The sequence below is a fragment of the Mus musculus genome, chromosome 11 (genome assembly GCF_000001635.26).
Source record: "Mus musculus strain C57BL/6J chromosome 11, GRCm38.p6 C57BL/6J".
Taxonomy (NCBI): Eukaryota; Metazoa; Chordata; class Mammalia; order Rodentia; family Muridae; genus Mus; species Mus musculus.
In genome coordinates, this window is record NC_000077.6 from 70,421,147 (window position 1) to 70,447,967 (window position 26,821).

Here is a 26,821-nt window from a genome sequence, read left to right on the forward strand (position 1 = left end):
CTGGCTACTGACTCCTACTTCAGGCCGGATGACAAGGTGTCCTCAGATTGTGGTGTCCCACGGCTTTGGTTGGCTGCCCACGGGTCCCTGGATCTCAGTTCTAACTTAGGGCCTAGTCTCCCAAGCTGTCATTCTGTAGACTGTCATGGAGTCAGCCTGCCTCTGAGCTTAGTCCTCTCAGACAGACACATAGATACATAGATATCACCTGGTATCTCTTTATAGTCCCTAAATGGTTGTAGTTTTTGTAACTTTCTGGTCTCCAACCTTTTATGCATGAAAGAAGACAGTTGAGGTTACTCTGCCTTCGTGGGGACAGGAGCAAGATCACCACAGAGGTCACAAAAGGCAGAAACTGGGTGATGACTGCTGTCTTAGTAACTTTTCTATGCTGAGATAAGATACCATGACCAAGAAGTTTATTGGAAGCTGATAATTTCAGAGAGTCCATGACCACCATGGTGGAGCACACAGTAGTAAACAAGCAAGCAAGCCTTTGGTACAGGAGCTGAGAATTTACATCTTGAGACACAATCCCAAGGCAATAAAAAAAAAAGAGTTAACTGGGAACAGCATGAGATTTTTTAAAACTCAGAGCCCACCTCCAGTAACACACCTCTTCCAGCAAGGTCCCACTCCCAATTCTTCCCAAAGAGTTCCAACAACTGCAACTGGGGTATTCAGATTGGTGAGCCTAGGGGGCCATTCTCACCCAAACCACCACATCTGGCAACGCCCTCTCAGCTGTGTCCTGAGCATGAGTAGCTGGACTTGGATCTACATTTTTTTCTTATATGATTTTACTGATGTTGACGTTACAATAACAGGATGTGTTGGGTGTCTGTCATTGTGCCTGGGCAATCAAAACACGTCTTAGATGAAACAATGTCAGATACTTAATAAGCCTAAAGTTAAAAATCTATAACAGCATTATAAGCCAGATGTGATAGTGGACACATGTAACCCCAGCTTTCAGAGGGTTGAGGTAAGACGGTAGCAAATTTGAGGTCAGTCTGGGATACAAAGCAAATCACACTATAAACTGTAAGAATGAAAAAGATGGTCAAGGCCAGAAAGCATCTAATTAGATAAATCATGGAAGAGACTTCGCTTTCTTGTAAATGGCCCCACAGGTATGGACCACTGGGAAGGACAACATATTTGGAATCTGTGAAAATAACATCATATAGTTTATACCTATAGGGAGGGCTCTACTGAGCGGTGAGTGATGTCTGCCGTGCGGTTACTTGGTAGAAGTAACGTGGCAATCTCTTTTTCTGGATTATCCCATGGTGTCTTTCATCCCTAAAACTGTTCCCATCTGAATAAAATTCAAGATGTAGACTTTAACATGTCTGTTGAATCAGGCTCAAACTGGCCAGTAGAAAGTTCTGATCTGGGCAGCCTCTTTCATAACAGTTATTATTAGGCACTCCTGGAAACTCTTCCTCCATAACACCTCATCTATTCTTTGGTAATCCTGAAAATGTGTACCTTTTCTCTCTCCCCTTGTTTTTGGGAGAGCATCTTTAAATCGTGATCAAAAGTCCTGATGACGAGTTTGATTGCCTTCCATTGGGAGGATGAACTTGTCCCAGATGTCAATCTAATTTGAACCCAAGTTAGAGAGGATCTGATTGATCATTGGGAGTTGGGGTCAAAACTCTTTTAGCCATATTTGAACAACAAATTGGTTTAGGAAGAGTGGCTCACAGGTTAAGCTTAGCTGGAATCCACTGTTAGGGCTCAACTTATCTGTTCCATATTCCGTGAGCACACCTTAAGACATTGGGCCACTTTGCTCTATTAGGGGGTGTACTTCTGTGAAATCTCCAGAAGCAACAGTTCCAAGTTTCAAACACAAACTACAAAGCAAAACAAAATAAGTCTTCAAAACTAGGTGTGATGGTTTGTAGATGCTCAGCTCAGGGAGTGGCACTATTAGAAGGTGTGGCCCTGTTGGAGTAGGTGTGTCACTGTGGGTATGGGCTATAAGACCCTCATCCTAGCTGCCCAGAAGTGAGTATTCTGCTAGCAGCCTTCAGATGAAGATGTAGAACTTTCAGCTCCTCCTGCACCTTGCCTGCCTGGATGCTGCCATGTTCCTGCCTTGATGATTATGGACTGAACCACTGAACCTATAAGCCAACCTCAATTAAATGTTGTCCTTATAAGAGTTGCCTTGGTCATGGCGTCTGTTCTCAGCAGTAAAACCCTACCTAAGACACTAGGAGATACAGAATTTTGGATACTAACATAGAAGGCATGGAATTCTAAAGTATGAAAGCCTTTAGAACAAGATGATGAGGATAATGACAACACATTGTTTGATCTCAATCTTCCTAGATGAGTGTGGTGGTTTGAATATGCTTGTCCTATGGGAAGTGTTACTATTAGGAGTTGTGGCCTTGTTGGAGTGGGTGTGGCCTTATTTAAGGAAGTCACTGTGGGAGTGGGCTTTGAGGGCTCATGCTTAAGCTCCACTCAAGGCAGCAAAGACCCTCCTCCTGGCTCCCTGCAGAAGACGGCCTCCTGGCTGCCTTTGGATTGAGATGTAGAGCTGTTGGCTCCTCCAGCACAATGTCTGCCTGCACACTGCCATGCTTCCCACCACGATGATAATGAACTGAACCTCTGAAACTGTAAGTCAGCCCCAGTTAGATATTTTCCTTTTACAAAACTTCCCTTGGTCATGGTGTCTCTTCACAGCAGTGAAACTGTAACTAAGACAATGAGAATGTGCCTTTCATGAGAAGACTTCATATTTCTACTGAAGAACAGTGTCCTTGTCTAAGGAATAAGAAGCCAGTCTATCAAGCAGAGGGGAATCTAATTTGCATACATTATGACTGCCTTTAATTTGTTGTTGTCACAATCAATATTGTATCATTGTTATATTTTTGTCAAGTTGGAACTGCTCTTTTAATGGGATCCCTGCTGCTAGTGGCCAACTTTATTGGCTTTTCTATTTGAAAATACTTTTAAATAGTGTCTTTTTCTAAAGAGCTTTGTCCCTTTGACCATATGATTGTAACTTGCTTAGGTATCTTTCAGTACTACCAGTTGTTAATTAGTTTTGTTAGCATCATAATTTAAAGAACTACAAGCCACAACAACTGGCATGAAAAATAATTAAAATAGTTAAAATTCTACCTTACTAGAATATTTCCCATTTTTGTGGGGAAAGGCCAAATATATTATGTTGATTTTGAGGTTTTAAACGGTAGTAATTGTCTGTGCCATTATGTGCTGAAGAATAAATATGATTTAAAATTATTTAAGTGGTACAGACAGAGTGCATTTACACAATAAACACTCTATGATTGTATATTAGAAAATAAGTCCAATTTGATAATCAGAAGGAAAACCAATTTGTTTGTTAAATAAATTTAGTTTTATCAAATACTTGTACTTATTAGGGCTAGAGAGAGGCTCCAGTGCATGAGAGTGTCTGCGGCTCTTGTAGAGGGCCTGGGTCAGTTCCCAGCAGGTACATGGCAGCTCAGAACTGCCTGTGACTACTGTTCCAGGGGCGGGGCCATCACTCTTCTGACTCCTCAGCACTGCATGCACTTGGTGGACACAAGACATGCAAGGACACACATATACTCATAAAGTAAAATAAATAAATACTTTTTAAGATTTATTTATTATTTATATGTAAGTACACTGTAGCTGTCTTCAGACACACCAGTAGGAGTGTCAGGTGTCATTACGGAGGGTTGTAAGCCACCATGTGGTTGCTGGGATTTGAACTCAGGACCTTCGGAAGAACAGGCAGTGCTCTTAACCACTGAGCCATCTCCCCAGCCCCCAAATAAATACTTTTTAAAAGAAAAGCAAACAGGTAGCAACACTTGGCATAGACGGAGGAAGATACTCCACCCTCTGTGTCAGCAAACTCAGCCAATCAGGCAGAAGCATCACTTTACCTCTTGTTGGTGCTCCATCCGTTGTAAACAGATGCTTTTTCATGTCTTCCAAGGAAAAGTTACACAACCTGCTTGTCTCTCACCCTCTGAGACTCAGTAATGTGGAAGAAGAGGGTCAGAAAGAATGTAAGAGCTGGAGGAAGGGGCGCACGCTGTGTCACGATTCCCTTCATACTGAAACACTCCATCCTGGAGAGAGCTCATTAAGACTCTAGAAATGGGGGCTGGAGAGATGGCTCAGCGGTTAAGAGCACTGGCTGCTCTTCCAGAGGTCCTGAGTTCAATTCCCAGCTCATAACCATCTGCAATGGGATCCAATGTCCTCTTCTTCTGTGTTTGAAGACAGTTACAGTGTACTCATAGAAATAAAATAAAATAATTCTTTAAAAAAAAAAAAAAGACTCTGGAAATGGCCAGCCATGGTGATGCGTGCTTTTAATCCCAGCCCTCCAGAGGCAGAGGTAAAGAGGCAGGAGGATCTCTGTGAATTCCAGGCCAACCTGGTTTACATAGTGATTTACAAACCAGCCAGGGCTATACAACTGTTGCCTGTCTGTGGAATATGGTCTTCTAGCTGGGCTGCCTTGTCTGGCCTCAGTTGGAGAAGACACATATAGCCCCGCAGAGACTTAATGTGCTAGGGTGGGGGGATATCTCTGCCTCCAGAGTGCTGGGATTAAAGGCATGCGCCACGACGCCCAGCCTATGCTTTTTCATAATGCAGCTGCCATTGGGTCACCCCTGCTCTTGTAAGTAACCCCAATAAAGTAACCAGTTCACAGAGTAAGGTCTGGGGGGTAGATTTTGGGGGGATTTGTTATTTTGGTCTGTTGGTGGTGAGCTCTCTGGAGTGAATACATATGTGCTTGTATCTCCCCAGGAGAAGCGATCACTGTCTATCACCATGTCTAAAACTCAATGCAAAATGGAACTTGGAGTCTGTTTTGTTTTGTTTGTTTTGTTTTTTGTTTTTTGTTTTTTGTTGTTGTTGTTTTTGGTTTTTGGTGTTTTGGTTTTTCGAGACAGGGTTTCTCTGTATAGCCCTGGCTGTCCTGGAACTCACTTTGTAGACCAGACTGGCCTCGAACTCAGAAATCTGCCTGCAGTTTGTGCTCATTTAGTAATTTCAAGACTAAAAAGTCCCCAAAAAAAGAAAAACGAAAAAGAAAAAAAAGAAAAAGAAAAGAAAAAGAAAAAAGAAAGAAAGACATACTTATGTTTGGCCAGGCAGTGGTGGCGCACGCCTTTAATCCTAGCACTTGGGAGGCAGAGGCAGGCAGATCTCTGAGTTTGAGGCCAGCTTGGTCTACAGAGTTCCAGGATAGTCAAGAATACACAGAGAAACCTTGTCTTGAAGAAAAACAAAAATATTGGAAATAAGATGGCCACCCAGGGAACGAAAATCCATGTGCCTGGAAACAGATTTTAGAGGCAGTTTCTCTTCACAGTATCTTTTTTCAAATCACTTAGTAAGGATCAGGGCAGCTGCAGTACAGTGGGCAAATGACAACCCCAAACAGGACAGGAAGCATTTCTTTCCAATCCAAAATGGAGGTCTATCTAATGTTTTTCATAAATCTATGTATTCTTCTCCTTCAGATGACTACAGTTGAAAGGCAGAGCTCGTTTCAACTTCTGACAGTGGGACAATAGTGTGCTGTCACCCTACTGTGGACATCCTGTATGAACACACCAAACCTATCCCTCAACCAGATCGTTTGCATAATAATGAAGAAACACACAGGAACAAGTGCTGAAAACCAAATTAGAAGAACAGCTTGAGCAAGGGCCCGTGATAGAATGACTCAGCAAGGTGTTCTTCACTATAAAGCATCACCGGTACCCACATGGCCAGTACCACCAACATCCTAAGAACCTGAATCCTCCCAAAGACAGGTGAGCGCTCGTGATTCTCTGAGCAGCAAGGGAATTTTGTTTTGGGTCTTATTTGCCAGCTGAGAAAATGCAAATGGTATATTCATTAAGATGTTATGCGGGGAGAAAAATAAAAATACCCTTTCATAGAAAAAACCCTCAAATATTAAACATAAAATAAAACAAAGCATTCAGTCAATAATAGGCAAATAAAATGAGCATGCAGTTCTCCAAAGAAGAAATACAAATAAATAGTCAACAAATATTTAGCACCCTTATCCTTCAGGTAAATGCAAATTAAAACCTCGTTGAGGAACTAAAGAACTAGCCACTGAAAAGCTGCTCTTGCATAGTGAGGATGTGAGTTCAATACCCGAATAAAAGCCAGGGACCGTGGCAGGTGCTTGAAAGCCTTAGAAGGCAGAGATGATGGATCCCCGAGGCTGGCTGACCAGCAGCTGAGACCAATCAGGGAGCCCCAAGTTTTAGTTAGAGACCCTACCTCAAAAAACAAGACTTCTAGGGAATGAGATCTGAGGTTGACCTCTGGCTTACACACACACACACACACACACACACACACACACACACACACACACACAGAGCATTGTGTGTTGGAGTATTGAGATTCCATCTTACCTTTCTCAAAAGGGCTGTCATCAAGAAAGGACATGGCAGCAAACTGGTAGGCTGCAGAAGAAACGAGACATTTGCATGGTGGTGGTGGTGGTGTATAAATTGTGTAGCCCCTGAAGAAATCCACATGGAGATTTCTCAAAAAAACTAAAACTACAACTCTTGTATCTGTTGTATGATCCAAACATACCACTTCTGGGCTAAGGTCACATCCAACAGAGATACTGGCACATCCACATTTATTGTAGCAGTATTCACAGTGGATATTCACAGTAGCCAACATGTGGAACCAACCTATTTGGTTTATGCAGCTGTAAAGAACAATGAAATTATGTAATTTGTAGGGAACTATATCAAACTGGATATGAACATATTGAGCAGGGGTTCTCAATCTTCCTAATGCTTCAGCAAATACAGAAGTGCATTGCCTCGTGTTGAGGCGACCCCAACCACAAAATTCCTTCCTTCCTTCCTTCCTTCCTTCCTTCCTTCCTTCCTTCCTTCCTTCCTTCCTTCCTTTCTCCCTTCCTTCCTTTCTCCCCCCCCCCTCTCTTTCTATGTATATGAGTGCTCTGGTTTTCATGCACACCAGAAGAGGGAATCAGATTCCATTACAGATGACTGTGAGCCACCATGAGTTACTGGGAACTGAACCTCTGGAAGAGCAGCCAGTGCTCTTAACCACTGAGCCATCTCTCCTGCCCCATAACATTTTCACTGCTACTTCATAACTTTTGTTTTGCTATTGTTATGAGTCATAATGTAAATATCTGATATTTAATATATCTGATATATGACTGCTGTGAAAGGGTTGTTTGACCCCCAAACAGGTTGGGACCCACAGATTGAAAACCACCAATATTGAGTGAAATAAGCCAGACGCAGGAAGACAAATATATTTTTTCTCATAGTCAGTGTATGTATTATATATGTGTATGTGTATGTATGTATGTACATATATATGTATGTGAATATGTGCATGTGTGTATGTGTGAGTGTATGTATGTGTGAATGCATGTGTATGTATTTAATGACATGGAAGTAAAGGGAAAACTGTATGTTGAAAGACATGTAAAGGGAGGGGAGAGTGGGGGAAAGAGGATGATAGGAAGAAAGACAAATATTGCAGATTGTCTCCCATATGCAGTATCTAGACTTAACAATATGGATATATAAACTATGAAACCAGGAGGCAGAGTATGGGGAGGGGGAGGGGCCCAGAGGGACGAGGAACAGAAGGACAAGGGGGAGTGCTGAACAGTGAAAGTACCAGAATGGAACAGCCTTTTCTTTCTGAATCTTATTAAGGATTATTCATTAAGGTTAAATTATTCATTTCATATGAAGTTAATTATTCATTAAGGTTAAATCTCTAGGAGTGAGGGTGTTCTAGTTAGAGGGCACAAACGCCCATGAAGCCTTCTCCAATCTCCTCGTGAGTCACCGGCTCAGGTTCTTTGGGAAGATTGCTGCTTCCTTCCAGGTTCATATCTAAGAGTACTGCTTTGTCCCCAAAGGCTGGGGATGAGGAAAGTCTCTCCCACCCAGAACATGAAAATCATGAGTGCCACAAAGCTGAAGAGCTGCTTACTCGTGACATTCCAAGAAACAGGTGGAGGGGACATGTCCACATGATTCCTCATCTACTAGGTCCCAGTGCGTGAATCCATCACAGTTCAACCTCAGGTCTGAGAGGTCCCGTTCATGCCATGGATCCCTGTCATGTTGTTTGTGATCAGGGCGCTTCAGAGAGTCACCATACCCTGCCATCATTCCCATGCAGTTTGTCCTAGTCTTCCATGTGCATATTATACTTCTTGGTGTCTTGGCCTGTTCTTCTGGGGCCCTAGGATACGGCCATGACAGCATGTCCTTGGTTATGTGGGACACTTTCCAGGCTGCCAGCGGCACCTCACCCTTTGCAGCCACCAGATTCTCATGGCTGCAGTCCAGGCCAAAGCCATCTTCACCTTCTCTGGAAAAACATGATTTTCTCTCATACCTTTAAAATTAAAGAATATAGTGAGGCAGTGGTGGTGCATACCTTTGATCCTAGCACTCTGAAAACAGCGGCAGGTAAATCTCTGAGTTCAAGGCCAGCCTGGTCTACAGGGTGAGTTCCAGGACAGTCAACAACAACAACAATATGGTGGTTAATCTCAGTTGTCAATTTGATGAGATCTACTCATCTGAGAAGTGATCTACAATCATATCTTCTATTGTCTGCCTATGCAAGAATAGTTGTATTAGGTTGATTGAGGTGTGAAGACTCTTCCACCATGGATGGCATCATTCCCTGAACTTTATTTTTTAAGTAGCACTTGTATTAATTGTGTGTTTGTGTAACAGGGGCCTTCAAGCCATGGCATTTGTGTGGCTGTGTGGCTGTCAGAGACCAACTTGTGTGTGAGGGTGGGGGTGGGGAATAGGGATTGGGTCTCTCCTTCCACCGTGTAAATCCTGGGGATTGAACGCAAGCAGGTCATTAGAGTTGACATTAAGTGCATTTACCCACTAAGCTATACAGATTTCATGCTGTACTGACCATTGTCTTTCTCCTTGCTGTAGACAAAAGCTCATTATTTTATTGATATTGTTGTTGATTATATTTTGTTGGTGTGTGTGTGTGTTTGAGACAAAGTCTCAATTAGCCCAAACTAATTCAAACTTGATATGTGGCTGAGTATGACCTTGGCTTTTTGATCCCCCACTCACCACCACACCCAGTTTTGCCAGAGATCCAATATGAGGTTTTTGTTTTTATTTTTAATTTTATGTGCACTGGTGTTTCCCCTGCGTGTGTGTCTGGGTGAGGGTGTCAGATGTTGGAGTTACAGACAGCTGTGAGCTGTGGGTACTAGGAATTGAATCCGGCTCCTCTGGAAGAGTATTCAGTGCTCTTAATCACTGAGCCATCTCTCTAGCTTCCCACAAGGGTTTTATGATTGCTAGGCGAGCACCCTGACAACTAAACTACGACCCTTGCCCCCAAATTCCACTTTAGCTATAGACTGCCTTACCTCTGAACATGATCTTTAGCAAGGGTCAAATCTGAATAAATTCATGAGTCAAAAAGCTTACTGTTAAGAACTCGAGTACATTTAAGCTGACTGTGTTGCTTCAGGAGGCAGAGGCAGGGGGACCCCTGTGAGTTCCAGGCCACCCAGGGCTATAGAGTGAGACCTTGTCTCAAAGAATCATATTGGGGCTGAAGAGATGGCTCAGTGGTTAAGAGCACTTTTTGTTCTCACAGAGGATCTGGGTTCACTTTCTAGCACCCACGTGGAGGTTTATAACTGCCTGTAACTCTAGTTCCAGGGGATCTGATACCTCCATAGGCACTGTGCACACAAATGGTGATGACCATGCTTACATGCAGGCTAGCACTCAGACACATAAAGTGTAACACATTGTAACAATGAAAGAGCAGACTTAAAATGTGACAATAGAACGGGGGAGGGGTAAGCAGGTGTTAAACAAGGTCTATGTTTAAAAATTAAAGATGATCTGAGATTTTTTTTTCTCGTGTACATTGTTTTTCAAATGGAGAAAAGTGGAGAGAGAGGCATGAAGGTATTCCACTGAGGGGAAATGGGTAAGAGTAGAAGGAAGAGACCGAAGAGGAGAAAAACCTGTCTCTGTCAGTCACCCTTTTCACCCTCTGCCAAACCCAGTCAATGTTGCCCCAGCAACGAACCTCTAATATGGCCCCTCTGTTCCCCCTCCACTCCCTGTTCATCGTTTTCCCTTGACTAGCTTATCTTCTAGCGGTCTTGCTATGCTCTGTGTTACCGGAAAAGAGAAATCCCATCTCGACATTCCTCTGGTGAAAAACAAAATCCAATCAAATCATTGCTGGGCTGCGATTAAAGACAGAGCTTAGTGGTGAGTCCTTACCAAGCATGCGTGAGGCCTTAGCAGAAAATTACATTACATTAAATTAGATAAACACTACAGATCCTCAGGCTCTTTCTTTCACCTGCTATACAAAGCCTTCCGCAGTCTCTTCCTTCCACAGTCTGCAGCTCTCTGCCTCCTGCCATCTAACCCACAAGCACTCGTCTATAAAGAATGTCCTTTCCCCACTTCTGCCCATCCTTCAGAATGTCTGTCCTCAAATTTCCCATCCAATGGAGTGAGTGACTGCACTCCCTCCTCCCCCACGCTGGCCAAGCAAAGGCTTTTGGGCTTTTAGTTGCTTGATGTTCTGAGTCATACCTCTATTATAGCATTCCTGGGAGCATAATATAATACCTGTTCCTATGTCTCAAAGATCCCAGGAAAGTTAGGCCATGATAATTCATGTTTGGTCCCGATGGCTTGGCACAATGACTAACACGAAATGGAGAGGGAGGGAAGGATGAAGAAAATAAGAGATGGATGGAGTGGGTGAATGATAGCTAGGATAGACAGTCGAGATGACAAGGTCTGAAAAATGTTTTAATGTTTGACCCTGCACAAAAAAAAAAAAAAAAAAAAAAAAAAAAAAAAAAATCAAAGACGATACACCAGGGGGAGCTGAAGACCACAAGAACGCGGGAAAGGCAGGCCAAACGAGGCTGCAAGCTCAGGGATGAGCAGCGCGTCCCAAAGCAAGCATCATCACGCAACTGATACGGTGCATCCACGTGGGCAGCCCTTGGCCCTCAGAACTAGACAGCACTTGAGCTCATTCCCACCGCCCCCTCGATCCCGTCCCTCCTCCACTACAGTGAAAGCAAACAAAGGGGAGGTATCCCTGCAGGGCTACGGATACCAACGGCCAATCAGCTGCTTCTAATCTCCTCGAAGGCGGCCGCCTGCTTTTAAAGGGGCCCAATCTAGTTCTAAAAGCTTGAGGAGGGGCGGGGAGATCGGGAGTAGGGACGGCGCGGGGAGGCTTCCCCGAGGGAAACGGAGGGCGGAGGCGTGGGGCGGAGCCAGCTCGAGGAGGGCGGGCTGCGCCGCGGCGCGCGGGATCCGGCTGACGCAGCTGGCCCCGGCTCCCCGAGACCCAGACCGCGAGGGGAGGGGAAGGAGGAGAAAGAGTGAGGACGCGCGTGCGCAGTGGCGCGGGGAGGAGCGGGGACCTGGCAGCAGGCGAGGAGGCTGCGAGCGAGCCGCGAACCCGGCGGGCGGAGGGCGGCGAGCGCGCGCGCACCATGGGAGAAAAACCCGGGACCAGGTAAGGGAGGTGGGGCCGTGCCGCGGGGCATGGGCGGCTGCTCGTGGGGTGTGCCAGGTTGATCCACAGACAAGGACACCGGGGAAGAAACCCCGGGGCCGGACGCCTGGGTCCCTAGAGGGTAGCGGTCCGGGGCCGCAAGCCTTGGTCCTTGAGATATTGGAGTGGAGCGTGCGTGCTAGGGCTCCTGCAAAAAGCAAGACCTGATGGGGATCGGGAAACCCACGCCTGGGTTCTCGCAGAGATGTAGGAGTCGGACTACTGGGTTCTCTGTGCAGGCTGTGATGCAAGGGCGGAGGAAGGAGGAGCAGGTGGCCGGCCCCGAGGGGTTGTGTGCTGGGAGACTGGATGCTGGGAAGGGATTCCCCTAGACTCGTGCCCAACCAATGGAAAGCCTCCTGCCCAATACCCCACAGTCTGATTGCTCCCACCTGTCCCAAGGGCCCGATAGCTCTGCTACCAAACTTCTGCCTTCTAGGTTGCTAGGAGCAACAGCTTCTTCTTGAGAGAGAAGAGTGTGTAGGGACCCTCGCTGAAATTGGACTGTATTCCTCTCCTGGGGGTGGAGGGGAGAGGTAGTATCTCCCCTGGACACACATCCTCTCCCCGGATGTTCTCTGTGCAATCGAAGCTCCTTCCTTCCACTGATACCAGAGTTCTCTTTTTTGGTCTATAGCAAAATCCACTTCCTGTTGTGACCCAACACCCCCAAGAGGACATGGGGTGAATGCTTGAGTTCCAAAGGAGCAAGAGCTAAAGAATAGGTAGGGGCTATGTGCCTCAAGCCGGAGAGGACCAAGAATAAGGGCCTGATTATGAGCAGTGACTTCTGCAAAACATGGGATCAACCCCACCACTCCCACTGCCCTTAGAGTATGAGAAAGTAGGCATCTCAGCATTAAGAAGACCAATATCTGAGAGAGATGTCCACAGGGAAGACTGACCTCCTGGATTTGAGGTTAAACACCCCAGAGAAAGGGGAAGTCACTTACTTGGGGGGAGGCCCCCAAATTTCCGTTGTGTACTTCAGGGAGGGGGTAGATGGTCCAGAGAAAGACTGCTGACTTGGCATAATTCCCTACCATCTCATCAAATTCTGGGCCACAGGAAATGGAGAGAATGGCAGGAAGTGCTAAGAGGCATCTGCTTTAGCTGCACCCCCCCCCCCAAGCTGGGTACCTCCCTGGTCATTCCCTTACTCTGCCTCCTTGGCCAGCCTCAGTATGTGCCCACTGCCCGCTCCCTAACCAGGCAAGAGGTGGCTGGGGAAGATGTAGAGAGCAGATGCTCTGTAGTTACCCCAGGGCAATTGCCTGAGACACACTGGTTATGGCTGTCACAGGCTCTGTCAGGGCTCCCATTGGGGGAAAATACAGGGCAGGAAGAAACCAGAGGTAGAAGAGCTAGCCAGCCTAGGTGATGTCTGAGCTGTCAGCCCTAATTGGGACAGAAATTAGAGTGATTGTTCTAACTGCCACCATGTCCCAATGTGCCTTATTACTTGGGGATACGTAGGGGCGCCCTATGTATATGCCATATGACCCTAAGTATGACCCTGTGATGTATGGACAGCTTGGCTTTTGGGGAGGAAGAGACAAGTGGTTTTCTGAGCAGACATTTACATGGTGCTTGAAGGGAGGATGGAACACGGGGCATTATTCAGTGTGTTACCTGGGGTCCTTTCCCAGGAATTGCCCCTGGGGCAGCATGCCTCACAGGGGGCAGAATGACACTTGGAAGAATAAGCCACCGAGTAGCCAGAGCCCTGGGGTCACTAGACAGTTTCCTACTAATGCTCCCAGCAGCGGGTGGAGTCTAGGCTTAGGTTGTTGCAGTACCCGTGTAAAAAAATCCCCTTTGACTTGACAAACTGTGACAGGCAAGCGCCGCCACTATGTAGTGGTTGAGAACAGGGTCTTGAAGCCAAGGTACCTTCCTTAAGTTTATATCCGAGTCCCACCCTGTACATTCTCTGTGACCTTTGACAGAATTCTTGTTCGATGTAAAACAGGGATGTTTCAGTCTCAGCCATTGGGCTATAAGAGCAATAGATGCAGTTGGAACAGAGCAGCCCCCCTGTACCATGTTAGCCGCATCACCATCTTTGCCATAGGATGCTGCTGTGTTGGGACCACAGTGGATTTTTTTTTAAGCTGCGAGGCTGTTGGAGGTTCACGAAATAGTCAGACTTGGGCAAAAACCATCTGAGGGGCAGAGACTAGGCTCTGCTCCGGGAGTCACTGTATGGGTCCCTGAAGCTAGAGGTCAGTTGAAAAGATTATCTGAGTGTGATGGTTTGTGCCTTTCATCCTCGCACCAAGGAGGCAGGGACAAATGGATCTGAGTTGGGGCCAGCCTGGTCTATATGTCAAGATCCACGCTAGCCAGAGTTACATACGAAGGCCAAGGTCAAAAAAGGGGGGTGGGGAGGGGTGTTAGGTGTGACCCAGACAGTGTGTATCCATCCAGTTCGCTCTCAGTTTTGGAGAGGGTCCCCTGGGGAGGAGAGCCTGGGTAGTTCCTGGGGTAGCTAGTGGCCATTATTGTAAGAGGAGGAGTGAGTTATGTAGCATCGAACAGCAAAGGAGCAAAGGCTCGCTCGCCCTGACAGTTGGCTTCGAGGGGCTGCCATGTGGGAAATACTGGGACTTTATAAAAAAGCAGTGGGAAGGGTAGGGCAGGGATCCAGGCTGAATTCCCTTCTCAGGCTGGGGAGGGATAAGTCCTGGTGTGGTGGTCCTTGCCCAGCCTAAGGGAGGCAGTGGGGTCTTCCTTTCTGTTTTGTTAGGGTCTTCAAGAAGTCGAGCCCTAACTGCAAGGTGAGTCCCCCTCGATGCTTACCCTTTGATCCTCCCTGGGCCCGATCAAAGCCCTCGATGATCCCCAAGCCTTTGCTCCCCACTTCCTGTGACAGCTAAAAGCAGACTGACTTCCTTCCCTCCTTAAGCCCCTTGCCGCAGTCTGAAGAAGCCACAGGGCTGGGTGGGGTCTGGGTTCCTAAGCAAGCTTGTAACTCTCTTAGAAACCAACCCAGGGTGCCTGAGCTAGGAATAGTTAATAGTTTCCCAGGCTGTGGGCTGTTTATCTCAGAGCCCTTTGTGGGGACAGCTGCTACCTGCCTGGTCTGGCTGAGTGTTCCCTGAAGACATAGAAACACACATAAACACACACTTATGTGTACCGACCCTCCGTGGGTGGGCAGAGGTGTGGAAAGCAGGTAAAAGCTTAAACGAAAGTTTTACTAAGTTGTCTGGAAAACTCTACCAATCTCACCTTCCAGTCATACTGGGAGACAATCCTTCCTGATAACCCACCCAAGGGGAGCCCAGAACAGGACACCCACCTTTGAGAACTCTGGTGGCTTGCCACCATCCTCCCCAATTTCCCCTGTGACCCTTGACCTCCTCAGCTCACCGTGTACTTGGGCAAGCGCGACTTTGTAGATCACCTGGACAAAGTGGACCCTGTGGGTAAGTTTGCCTAGATGGCACCAACACATCACCCCTGCAAGAGGGGAGGTGATTCCTGGGTCTGGGAGTGGCCCCCTTCAGAAAATGAATCCATCTCTCTTTCCTAGATGGCGTGGTGCTTGTGGATCCTGACTACTTGAAGGACCGGAAAGGTACTACATGTATGCTGGAGGGGAGAAGACAACATTAGATGGGCTGACATTGATAAGAGAGGAAAGGAAGGCAGCATCAGAGGCAGGGAATAGGATTCCGGGAAGTCTGTTATGCCGAAGAAGGATGTGGGTGCCGTGAAGAAAGGGGCTTCTCCTAATCACCCTGACTCACCCTTACTTGTCAGTGTTCGTGACCCTCACCTGTGCCTTCCGCTATGGCCGAGAAGACCTGGATGTACTGGGCCTGTCTTTCCGCAAAGATCTGTTCATCGCCACCTACCAGGCCTTCCCCCCCATGCCCAACCCACCTCGGCCCCCCACCCGCCTACAGGACCGACTGCTGAAGAAGTTGGGCCAACACGCCCACCCCTTCTTTTTCACGGTGAGGATGCTCTCCATTTCCCGCAGGGCTTGGGGTCTGGGGCTCTTTGGGATTGACATGGGATGAGGCACCTGTTACCAGTTGAAACGCCTCCTTTTTCCTCTGCCACAGATACCCCAAAATTTGCCTTGCTCCGTCACACTGCAGCCAGGACCAGAGGACACAGGGAAGGTACGGGAGGGACGACTCTCACAATATGTGAATAGAACCAGGCTCAGCTAGATACACAAAGCACAGCTGAGCTGGAGGGTGAAGTGTAGGGGGCTCCTGAGGACAGGGTGGTATCCCCAGGGAGGTGTGTGGTCACTGAATCTGTTCTCTGACCTGCATGTACCTGGCTGGGTATGGGGTCTCCTCTGTGCACTGCCATGAGCCAGCCTCTGCCAGATGCCAGGCTAGAGAGAGAGACAGTGGGGCAAGAGAGTTCCTCTGTTTCCATGATGAGGCAAAAAATCCACACCAACAGGAATGAAGCAAGGAGGAAGGAGGGGGTGTGTTGGATGTGGTACCGGGAGCCTTGGGTAAGAGGTGGCCTTTCCTCCTCTTCCCAAGGCTTGTGGAGTAGACTTTGAGATTCGAGCTTTCTGTGCCAAATCAATAGAAGAAAAAAGTCACAAGAGGTAAGAGAAACAGCTCTCTCACTCACTCTCTCTCTCTTTCTGTCTCTCTCTCTCTCTCTCTCTCTCTCTCTCTCTGGTTTAACGGCTCCCACCCAGCCTCACAGCGCCCCAGACCCCAGTGGGAGGTAGGAATCTGAATTGGCTTGTGGTATCTTGAATCTAAGTCTTTCCCCTCCTCCAACCCCTGACTCAGGAACTCTGTGCGGCTTATCATCAGAAAGGTACAGTTTGCTCCTGAGACACCCGGTCCCCAGCCCTCAGCTGAAACCACACGCCACTTCCTCATGTCTGACCGGAGGTCCCTCCACCTAGAGGCTTCCCTGGACAAAGAGGTGAGGTGTGAGAGGGTGACAAAGATGTCACAAAGCAGGCCAGACTCCTGGGAGGAGGGGTGAAGCCACAGGCAAGATGGTGATTTGGGAGGCTTTTTGTTGTTTTTTTTTTTCTTAAGGCTATTGCCTTACTTGGGTAGAGGTACTGTGGGTAGGAGTTGGGGGTGGAGCAGGCCAGTGGGGTCAGTAAAAAAAAAAACAGGTACAAGCGATGCAATCTCTTCTCTTCAAAAGCTGTACTACCACGGGGAGCCCCTTAATGTCAACGTCCATGTCACCAACAATTCTGCCAAGACCGTCAAGAAGATCAGAGTGTCTGGTAGGAGGTGGGGGTGGGCATGGGGATAGGGAAGGAAGTCCCTACTTAGAAAGGCTGCTGCTGCCATGTCAGCCCAGGCCGTGTCGCAGTGTGGGAAACCTACCGGGCCATAAAGAATTGAGTCTGTTCCAGAAGAGATACATGGCCCTAGTGTTTACTATAGTAGGTCTGTTGGCCAGGGGTGGAAGGTGGAGGTGTGCTGCCCCCATGGGGTTTCCACCATGTGGTCGGGGGTTGTGGTGCCGAATTGTCTGTGTCACCCAAAGCCACTTGGTCCCCTGCCCCCACAGTGAGACAGTACGCCGACATTTGCCTCTTCAGCACCGCGCAGTACAAGTGTCCCGTGGCTCAGCTAGAACAAGAGTGAGTAAGGGTTAGAGGTGGGACCCAAGCGCCGGTCTTCAGAACCCATCTCACTTCTAAGGGTGTCTCTATAGCCAGGGGGCTCCAAGCTGTTAACTCTCTCGAACAGGTTGAACCAGAACCTACCCCCTCCTAATCTGTGCCCAAATGGACAGTGAGGGAGGAGAGACTGCCTGAGGGTGGTAAGATGAGCCTCCCCTAGCCCAGGCTCTCCAACAATCTTGTTCCCAACCCCCCACCCCACCCCACCCCCCAGTGACCAGGTGTCTCCTAGTTCCACGTTCTGCAAGGTGTACACCATCACCCCGCTGCTCAGTGACAACCGAGAGAAGCGTGGCCTTGCCTTGGATGGGCAGCTCAAACATGAAGACACCAACCTGGCTTCCAGCACCATGTGAGAGGGGAGAGGGGGGTGGGGGACAGGGGACAGGGGACAGGCTTCCGCTGAGAGCAGGCCTCGTGCCAGGCTCTGTGCTGGGTGCCAGGAAGGTATCAGTGAACAGAAATGACAAAAACTTCTCACATTCTAAGGGAGGGAAGACAGACAATTAGATAAGTGGTAAACTAGATAGGGTGTTAGGAACAAGTGTTAAACAGAGCTGTATAAAGTAGAGAGAGATAGAGTACGGCAGAGAAAGTAGAGGAAGGGGTGGGGTGTGCTGATTTTAAGTGAAGGACCCAGAGGAAGGAGGCATTGTGGATGGCTCCAGGCAGAGAGACCTGCAAACTGAAGGACAGGTGGGATGGTCCCCAGTGTGCATGAGAAATTGTGATGTGTCACTGTGGCCTTGGGCATGTGTAGCCCTGGAAAGGCCAGAGCTTCACCCAGTTGTTGCCTCTGCACTGGGTACACACGACACCACCTCCCAGGCCCACACGGCGAGAAGAGACACAAAGAGAACTAGGTAAAGGGGGCTGCACGTGCTGTGCTGCAGACCAAAGCACCCCTGTGAGTGGCAGAGATGAGGCCCCAGGAGATTCTGCATCCAGGATGCCATGAGCCTGTATGGCCATGTCTGCATAGCTGGTGCCGCAGGAGCCCTGGATCCCTGACCTCAGCTTCCCTCCTCCCAAATGCAGTGTGAAGGAGGGAGCCAACAAGGAGGTGCTGGGGATCCTGGTATCCTACAGGGTCAAGGTGAAGCTGGTGGTGTCTCGAGGCGGGTGAGTACAGCGTGGGGGTGGGGGGATGTGCAGGGCCACCGGGTTCTCTGTGGATCCATGGGTTGTGGTAGTTGTCCTCTTCACACAGCTCCTCTCCCTCCCGCAGAGATGTCTCCGTGGAGCTACCCTTCGTCCTAATGCACCCCAAGCCCCATGACCACATCACCCTTCCCAGACCCCAGTCAGGTGAGTGCCACCCACACGCTGAGCCCCGCAGAGAGGAGCTGAGCCAGGGTCAGTGGAGAAGTGATGGTCCTTTCAGCGCCCATCCACCCACCCCTTCTCTGCCCTTCAGCCCCCCGGGAAACAGACGTGCCTGTGGATACCAACCTCATCGAATTCGATACCAAGTAAGAAACACCCCCTGCCTTCTTCATTGATCCTCTAGGATAGAGATTCCCATGCCATTCAGATCCACCCCCCTACCTTGTGGGTCGTTTCCTCCTGCTTATAGAGGCTGTGGCTACTGCCCTGGGTCTCCTGTGAACCCCTCTGGGTCTTTTACCGCTTAAGTGCTTGACTCTAGGATGGGGTGGGAGGAAGGCAGAGTGGGAGGCCCAAGGAAGGGTCAGAAGCTTTTATTACATCTCCTCCTCACTCTCACCAAGCTATGCCACAGACGATGACATCGTGTTTGAGGACTTTGCCCGGCTCCGGCTGAAGGGAATGAAGGATGATGACTGTGATGACCAGTTTTGCTAGGACGAGGGGCTGGGAGAGGTAGGGGCGGGCAGGACTCAGGTCCCACGGCCCTCGAGGGTGGGAGGGTCCCAGCCTCTCCTCCTTCCCCGTCTGTCCGTCTGTCCACCCGAGATACACACTGGACCCATCACTTGTTGAAAGTGGGCATTAATCTTCTGACTTCAGCTCGCTGCCCCAGCCCCGCTCCCTAGGGCGGCAAGCTGTGTACACACCTAAAGTTTTGGGAAGGGAACAGTGAACGCAAGGAGTGAATGTAGAGAAAAGGTGTAGAAAGAACGCCCATGTTTGGCCTCACACCAACTCGCCCCCAGTCACCACTTCTGCCTCCCAATCCTTGAAGACGAGACTTTGGGGAGGGGTGAGCAAGGCCATTTCTTTGTTTCTGAGCATAGGGAAGAAATAAACCTTTTAATAGGCATGAATGTGTATGTGTTCTGTCAGCGGAGTTTAAGGGGTGTCCAGTGTACCCATCCATGATGCTTTTTTCTACATCTGCAGGGTACCTTACTTGGGTTATCAATAAATGTTTGCTGGATGACTGTGCTATGCCAGTGTTCCAAGGTAAATATTGAAACTTGGCTTGGTCTGTGCACACTCGCGATCGAGGCTGGTAAAGCCACAAAGTAAACTTAGTCTTTTGCAGGGAAAATAATAACTAACTTCCCTGAAGACTAGATGCTCCTGGACTGGGCAGGGAAGGACAGGCTCCTCAACTGTGAGGGCCAAAGGCAGGCTGAGGGGAAAGGAGTTAGCAACCCTCAACAGACATTTCTCATCACCCAGTGCAACTCCTGGGGGTAACCTTGGTCTTAGTTAGGGTTGCTATTGCTGTGATGAAGTACCATGACCAAAGCAGCTTGGGGAGGAAAGGGTTAATTTGGCTTATACTTCTACATCATAGCTCATCAGTGAAAGACTTCAGGACAGGAACTCAAACAAGTTTGGAACCTAGAGGCAGGAGCTGATGGAGAGGCCATGGAGAAGTGCTGCTGCTATCTTGCACTCGATAACCTGTTCTGCCTGCTTTCTTATAGAACCCAGGACTACCTGCCCACGGGTGACACCATCCACAATGGGCTGGCCCTCTTACATCAGTCACTTAAGAAAAATCCTTGTAGGCCTGCCTGTATAGTCTGATCTTTTTTTTTTTTAAAAGATTTATTTATTTTTTATATGTAAGTACACTGTAGCTGTCTTCAAACACCCCAGAAGAGGGCATCAGATTTCATTACAGATGGCTGTGAGCCACCATGTGGTTGCTGGGATTTGAACTCAGGATCTTCAGAAGAGCAGTCAGTGCTCTTACCCGCTGAGCCATCTCTCCAGCCCCCCGTATAGTCTGATCTTACGGAAACTTTTTTTTAATTTAATTTTATTTGTAATTCAGTTTTTACACTCCATATTCCACCCCCCACCCTCCCCATCTACCATCCGACTGTTCCATATCCCACACCTCCTCCTCACCTGACCTCTAAACTCCCTGGGGCCTCCAGTGTCTTGAGGGTTAGGTGCATCATCTCTGAATGAACACAGACCTGGAAGTCCTCTGCTGTATGTGTGTTGGGAGCCTCATATCAGCTGGTGTCTGCTGCCTGTTTGGTGGTCCAGTGCTTGAGAGATCTCTGGAATCCAGATTAATCGAGACTGCTGGTCCTCCTACAGGGTCGCCCTCCTCCTCCTCAATCAAGGTTCCCTCCTCTAGTTTGTGTTAAGTAGGCAGCACACCTTTCTAAAGGACCCATGCTATGTGCAATCTTGACCTACGTCCCTACCGCAGGCCAAGCATGATGAAGGGATACACAAGCATTACGTCATTCCCTGGTTGCACTGTGTCCCAGGGAGAACGGGAACTGAGAATGCATGACATGGACATCTAGGTTGGGGTTGGGGGTGCTTTCTCTAGAGAACTGAAAACAAAGTAGGGGGTGTACAAGGATAAACCTTCAGGAGCAAGGCAAAGCTACAGTGTGAAGGCTGGAAGGTGTCGTGTATAGACTCAGACCAGGGACCAGAGTAAGGGAATCACAAGAAATAAGGGAGGTTTCTGTGAGGCAAATGGAAGCAGCTTGCATGGACCTTGGCCTATGTTAAAGCTCATGAAATGGTAATTAAATCATCATTTATCCACAGGCTTTAAGTGTAACCCAAATACCAGTGACCTTGCTTACCACATCACAGGCCATCTTCCCTACCCATGCTGGCTGTCACACGAAGGGACTAACCCCTTTTAAGTCTTTACTTCCAGCCTCTCTGACTCCCATGACCCTGCACCTTGACCTCTAAGGCCATGGATGTAACATCACCAGAAGAAAGTTTTTTATGTTTTCAGTGCTCCTTAGGGAGATAATCCAGGCACGTGGGTTAAAAACACCTGAACTGTGTAAAATAATAAATGGTGAAAAGCCATTTCTCTCCATCCTCTTCCCTGCCCCGATTTCCCTTTTCTACCAGCCTCTGCCATCACCACCCAGTGCCTTGTTTATTCAAAGACTGTTCTTCATATTGAGTCACAGGTACCCAGGCCTTATGTTCGCACGGTCTCATCTGAAGCACAGAGGGCAGCAAACCATGACCCTGTGTGCATCTTGGGGCTCTCACCTGAAAGAGCCCTCTGAAGCCCTGCTCCCTCCCACCCACCCTGTGCTTGTAAGGAACAGCTGTTAGTTAACTAGATACCATTCCCGATTACTGGTTCTCTAATGGACATTCTGGCCGTCCGCTTTATTTATTTATTTATTTATTTATTTATTTATTTATTTATATTTAGTTTAGACAATTTTATAAAAGTCATCCCTAAAGAGTCATCTTTCCGAATGTGTGGTGCTTACTGCAGGACAGACTCCTGTAAGGAGACTTGCAGCTAAGAGCATGGACTGCTCTTGCAGAGGAGCCAAGCTTGGTTCCCAGTACTCATGGCAGGCAGCTCACAGTAGACTAACTCCAGCTTGGGGATCTGATGCTCTCTCTGGCCTCCAGAGCACTTGCATTCATATGTACATAGCCCTCACATAGACACACACACAATTAAAAATTAAACATTTTTAAAGGGTTGCTAGGTCTGACAGAGAGAACACATGTCTTTTTTTTTTTCTTAATTTTGATTCATTTATTTTATTTTTATGAGTACACTGTCGCCATCTTCAGACACCAGAAGAGGGCATTGGATCCCACGACAGATGGTCATGAGCCACCATGTGGTTGCTGGGAATTGAACTCAGGACCTCTGGAAGAGCAGTCTGTGCTCTTAACCACTGAGCCATCTCATGTACGCATGCACACCTGCTTGCACACACACACACACTAATTTTTAAAGAATACAGCAGCATAACGTAAACTAATCGGGTTTCAGATGAGTACTGTATGTTTTTTCATGTATATAGGATGTCTGGAAGAAAAGAAACGTAGCATACAAAAAGGACTGATAGGCAAGAGGGGCCCATGGGATAGAGAAGGTCAGAGAGAGTAATGGGTAGTGAGCACGGTCAAATACATCACATATGTGCATGAATGGCATAATGAAACCCATTATATATACAATAAACAAGCACTGATAATCTGGGCAGAGTGACACACACCGGTAATCCCTGTGCTTAGAAGTCAAAGGCAGGAGAATTGCCTCAAGTTTAAGGCTAGACTATGTTGCAAGTTTCAGGCCAGCCAGAGATACATAGTCTCTGTCTCCAAAACAAGTGATGGGTGGTACACACCTTTGATCTCTGCAGTGACAGGCAGATTTCTGTGAGTTCAAGGCCAGCTAGGGCTATATAGGGAGATCCTGTCTCAAATAAGTAAATAAAGTAACACAAACAAAAAAAAATAAATAAAATGAGTAAATTAACAAGGGCTGGAGTATAGCTCAATGAGGAAGTGTTCGCCCAGGCTGTGCATGCGCATCCTGGGTACAAGCCCCAGCCCCAGCCAGGGCTGAAGACTAGCTCTGTTATCTTGTTGATAGAGTGTTGGACTAGCCGGCCCAAAGCACAAGAAAGGAAGGAGAGGTAGGGAGAGGAGGAGGAAATTAGCCCTTTGTAATACTTGGCAAGGTATTTTTCCCAGTGTATTACATGTGCAGTTGTGTACATGAGTGCTCTGTCTCCACACACCCAGAAGAGGGCATTGGAATCCACTACAGATGGTTGTGAGCCACCATGTAGTTGCTGGGAATTGAACTCAGGACCTCTGGAAGAGCAGTCAGTGCTCTTAACCGCTGAGCCATCTCTCCAGCCCCTTTCATTCCCTTTTTATTTAAAGCACTCAATGTGGCTTTCTTTGATATCTCCACGTTGTTGGACAGCTTTTTACCTTTTATGTAGTTCCAAAACACTTTTGTTATTTATTATTGATAATGCTACACCTTTATGTGAAGGTAGACTTTAAACCCTTTCCTAACTGGTGTCTTAGTGTGCTCTGTCACCAAGCCTTTCACCCGTCCCTTTACTCATGGCCAGACACTTCGTTTTCCTTCCACTACACACATGTGCCTATCAGCCACGGTCTCATCAATGGACTGTTTCTCCTCTTTGCACAGTTTCACCCTCACCCCTGGATCTGTCCAGCCACCCTCACCTCTGCTCTAACACCAGGCCGAGTGGCTGGTCAGGGTATGCTGCCAAAGAACAGATCACCTGACCATGCTTATTTGCTCATTCAACAAATATATTTGAACAAACCCAAGGACCTGACACTGTGCTGAGCCCCGAGTAGAGATCTAAGACCACTAAAAACATACTGGTCTCTGACCTAGGCTGGGCCTTAAGTGCCTAAGAACACCCTGTCACCCAGTCACCCAGTCTCCTGCTCCCGTATTACCATTTTTACACCTGCCTCATGGTGAATGATGTCTTCCCCTTCCCCAAGATTAGGCAAAAAGGAATGACTGACTTCAACATCCCACCTCCTACTCCCACGAGCTGATCTAGACACCAACTTAACCACTGAGCCACCTCTCCAGCCCCTAATTTTTACCTTTTATTCAAAGTAATAAATACAGATAATTTAGAGATAGAGAGTTTGCCTAACACATATAAGACCCTGAGTTTATCCACAAGAGTCTATGGTGCTGTAATATTCTTTTCTGTGTCTGCCGCTGATGTAAGTTTGGGTTTGGTTTGGTTTTGTTGTTGTGTTTTTGTTTGCTTGGTTGGTTGGTTTTTGTTTGTTTGTTTGTTTTCCTTGATTTGGGTTTTTTGAGATAGTATCTCATTACACAATCCTGGCTGTCCTGGAACTCACTACGTAGACTTGACTAACCTCAAACTCAACATAAATCTGCCTGCTTCTGCTTCCTCCTGAGTGCTTGGATTAAAGATGTGTACCACCATGCCTGGCAGCTGTAAGAGTCTTAACAACAACAACAACCAAAAATAAATAAATAAAATAAGGCAGGCCCCTGATTTCTTTCTCCTCAGAGGGAACTCTCCTCGCCTCTTTCAAATGTTTCTTGAAGGCATTTACAACCCACTCACCCCATCCGTATCTCGGAACAGACTAGTTTTGTTCCTTTTTTTTTTTTTTTTTTTTTTTTTTTTTGGTGGTTTTTCGAGACAGGGTTTCTCTGTGTAGCCCTGGCTGCCTGGCTGTCCTGGAACTCACTTTGTAGACCAGGCTGGCCTCAAACTCAGAAATCCGCCTCTCTCTGCCTCCCGAGTGCTGGGATTAAAGGCGTACGCCACCACTGCCTGGCGTTTTGTTCCTTCTTGACTTCTGCCTTCAGCATCACCTAGCCGATGCCATGACACAGTGCCGTCAACTACAAAGTTCATGCTCAGACTAGACTGTACTGTAACTGCAAAATCGAGTTGCAAAATAAAAATTGCAGAGAGAGAGAGAGAAGGAGGAGGAGGAAAAGGGGGGGAGGAGGGGCGCCCAAGACTTTTTAAAAACTTCATAATGGTTTGGTTTAAGTAAGTTTATGGTTTTGTAGGCCACATTTGAAGATAAATGTATAGATACAGGCCACAGTCTGGACAAACCTACCAGAAGGTGAAGGTTGAGTCTCTTTGTCCTTCCTGGTCATCACAAAATGCTATTCACCCTGCCCCCAGCCCGTTCCCCAGAGGACTGTATCAGTTGGGCTCAGATCAATGTCGGCTATTGAATTATGCCTCTGTTAAGGTTCAGAGAGGATCTGTGGTCTTTCCCAATCACGTCTTTTTATACAGCTTTGTTTTCCCTGCTTAATGGTCATTCGAAATATGCTTATTCTCCAATTTATCACAAATTCACCCTATACTCTCTTCCATGAGTCTACATTCCAGTTCTTTCTAAACAAAAGGCATCCATCCCTTTCACGTCCTTGAAGATATATTTCAGAATCTTCCTACTGCACTGGGGTTCCCTGTCACCTTTCATGGATGACCTGGGCCTGGGCCTCTTACTGGGGAAATCTGATGGCTTCTGCAGACCAACGTGTCTTTATTCCATCTTCCTAAGTGAGAGTTCAGCTTTGTGAATCCCTAGATAACCCTAAGATCTATTCTGAGGTGATGTGATAGCTGGCCACTTAGGAAAGGCCTGCGTTTTCCAGAGGTGGGGAAGAGCATATGGCTAAGTTTCCTTCGATCACTCAAATGAGTCACTTCCCAGCCAGACCCCTCACATAGTTCCCCATCCACTGCATTTCCTCTTCCTCTTTCCCTGCAGCCCTAGCCCAGAGCAGGGGAAACTCAGGGTCTCAGGGTGTGCACACAGCGCCCCCAGCAGGGTTTCTCACACTCTACTGTCCATACAAGCCACCTGGGGATCTTTAAACACAGTGGGGGTTCAGTTGGTGTGGGGCCAGTGCTAAGACTGTGTCTCTAATGAGTCCAAGGAGGGCTGGCATCCAGGACTACAGGCTCACCCAGGCAAGACCTTAAAGGGCAACCACAGCCCAAGCCTTGACCTATGGAGTACTTGGAACTAACTGCCTGTGCCTAACAGTTCCATGAGAAAATAAATTTAAACATTCATTGAGAAAAACAGAGTCTTTGTGTTTTAGTCTTCACCCCAACGCAGCTGGGGTGTGGAATTCTGAATCAGTTCTCCCTCAAACATGGAAGGCTTATTCTTGCTGCAGGGAATGAAGTGGCTGGCGGTGGTCGCTGTTTTTCTGAAATTTTTGTTTTGTTTATTTCTGCTTGTTTCCTCTCTTTTCTTTCATTTCCTTCTTTCTTTCTTTCTTTCTTTTTTTTTTTTCTTTCCTTTTAAGAGGCGCCATGCCATTCTAATTGCCCAGCCATTGCCTACAGTTTCCTTTTTCTGGAAGCTTCCCTAAGTGCCTTTTGGTTGAGCCTGGTCCTCTATTTGTGTGTCTGGTTTCCTCCTCAGCTATCTGGGGCCTTTAATGGGCTCTCACATCTCAGAGGTACAAGTTCCTTCTTCTCACTTCCTGTGAGATCATCTAGAATCTAAGCCTCCTGGGCTGCTTCTCAATGGCCTTTTCTTGGCTACATTCATTTATTCCATCTCTCTCTCTCTCTCTCTCTCTCTCTCTCTCTCTCTCTCTCCTCTTTCTCCTCTCTGTCTGTCTCCTCTCTCTGCCTGTTTCTGCTTGTCTCTGTCTCTGCCTGTCTCTGTCTTTCTCTCTCTCTCTCTTTCTCTGTGGTGTGTGTGTGCGTGTGCGTGTGCGTGTGTGTGTGTGTGTGTGTGTGTTTGGTTTGGTTTTGTTTCTTTTTGAGGCAGGGTCTCACTCTGTAGCTCTGGCTGACCTGCAGTGGGCTAGTGCTCAAA

At 47.5% G+C, this 26,821-nt stretch overlaps 1 protein-coding gene, 1 non-coding gene and 2 pseudogenes across 7 annotated transcripts; 3 read left to right on the plus strand and 1 right to left on the minus strand.

Annotated features, from left to right (window-relative positions):
* Positions 1-5,338: 5,338 nt before the first annotated feature.
* Positions 5,339-5,832, plus strand: Gm12313 (annotated as a pseudogene).
* Gm12314 (predicted gene 12314) lies at positions 7,870-8,407 on the minus strand (annotated as a pseudogene).
* Arrb2 (arrestin, beta 2) lies at positions 11,339-19,682 on the plus strand. 6 transcript variants are annotated; one of them, NM_001271359.1, is made up of 16 exons: positions 11,434-11,607; positions 14,396-14,426; positions 15,017-15,077; positions 15,185-15,229; positions 15,415-15,611; positions 15,723-15,782; positions 16,164-16,231; positions 16,425-16,563; positions 16,798-16,882; positions 17,173-17,245; positions 17,502-17,639; positions 18,326-18,409; positions 18,516-18,595; positions 18,672-18,759; positions 19,018-19,129; positions 19,610-19,682. In NM_001271359.1, the coding sequence occupies exons 1-15, from the start codon at positions 11,585-11,587 to the stop codon at positions 19,109-19,111; spliced, it is 1,266 nt and encodes a 421-aa protein (NP_001258288.1). In that variant the 5' UTR covers positions 11,434-11,584; the 3' UTR covers positions 19,112-19,129; positions 19,610-19,682. The 6 variants fall into 6 exon arrangements, 4 of the variants coding, with proteins under 4 accessions (NP_001258288.1, NP_001258289.1, NP_001258287.1 ...); NM_001271360.1 differs by having other exon boundaries at positions 18,705-18,759; XR_003949384.1 differs by having other exon boundaries at positions 11,339-11,607; positions 17,355-17,639; positions 19,018-19,677.
* Mir7115 (microRNA 7115) lies at positions 17,109-17,172 on the plus strand. Its single transcript, NR_106064.1, has one exon. It is a non-coding gene; the product is annotated as a microRNA 7115 (primary transcript).
* Positions 19,683-26,821: the final 7,139 nt, after the last annotated feature.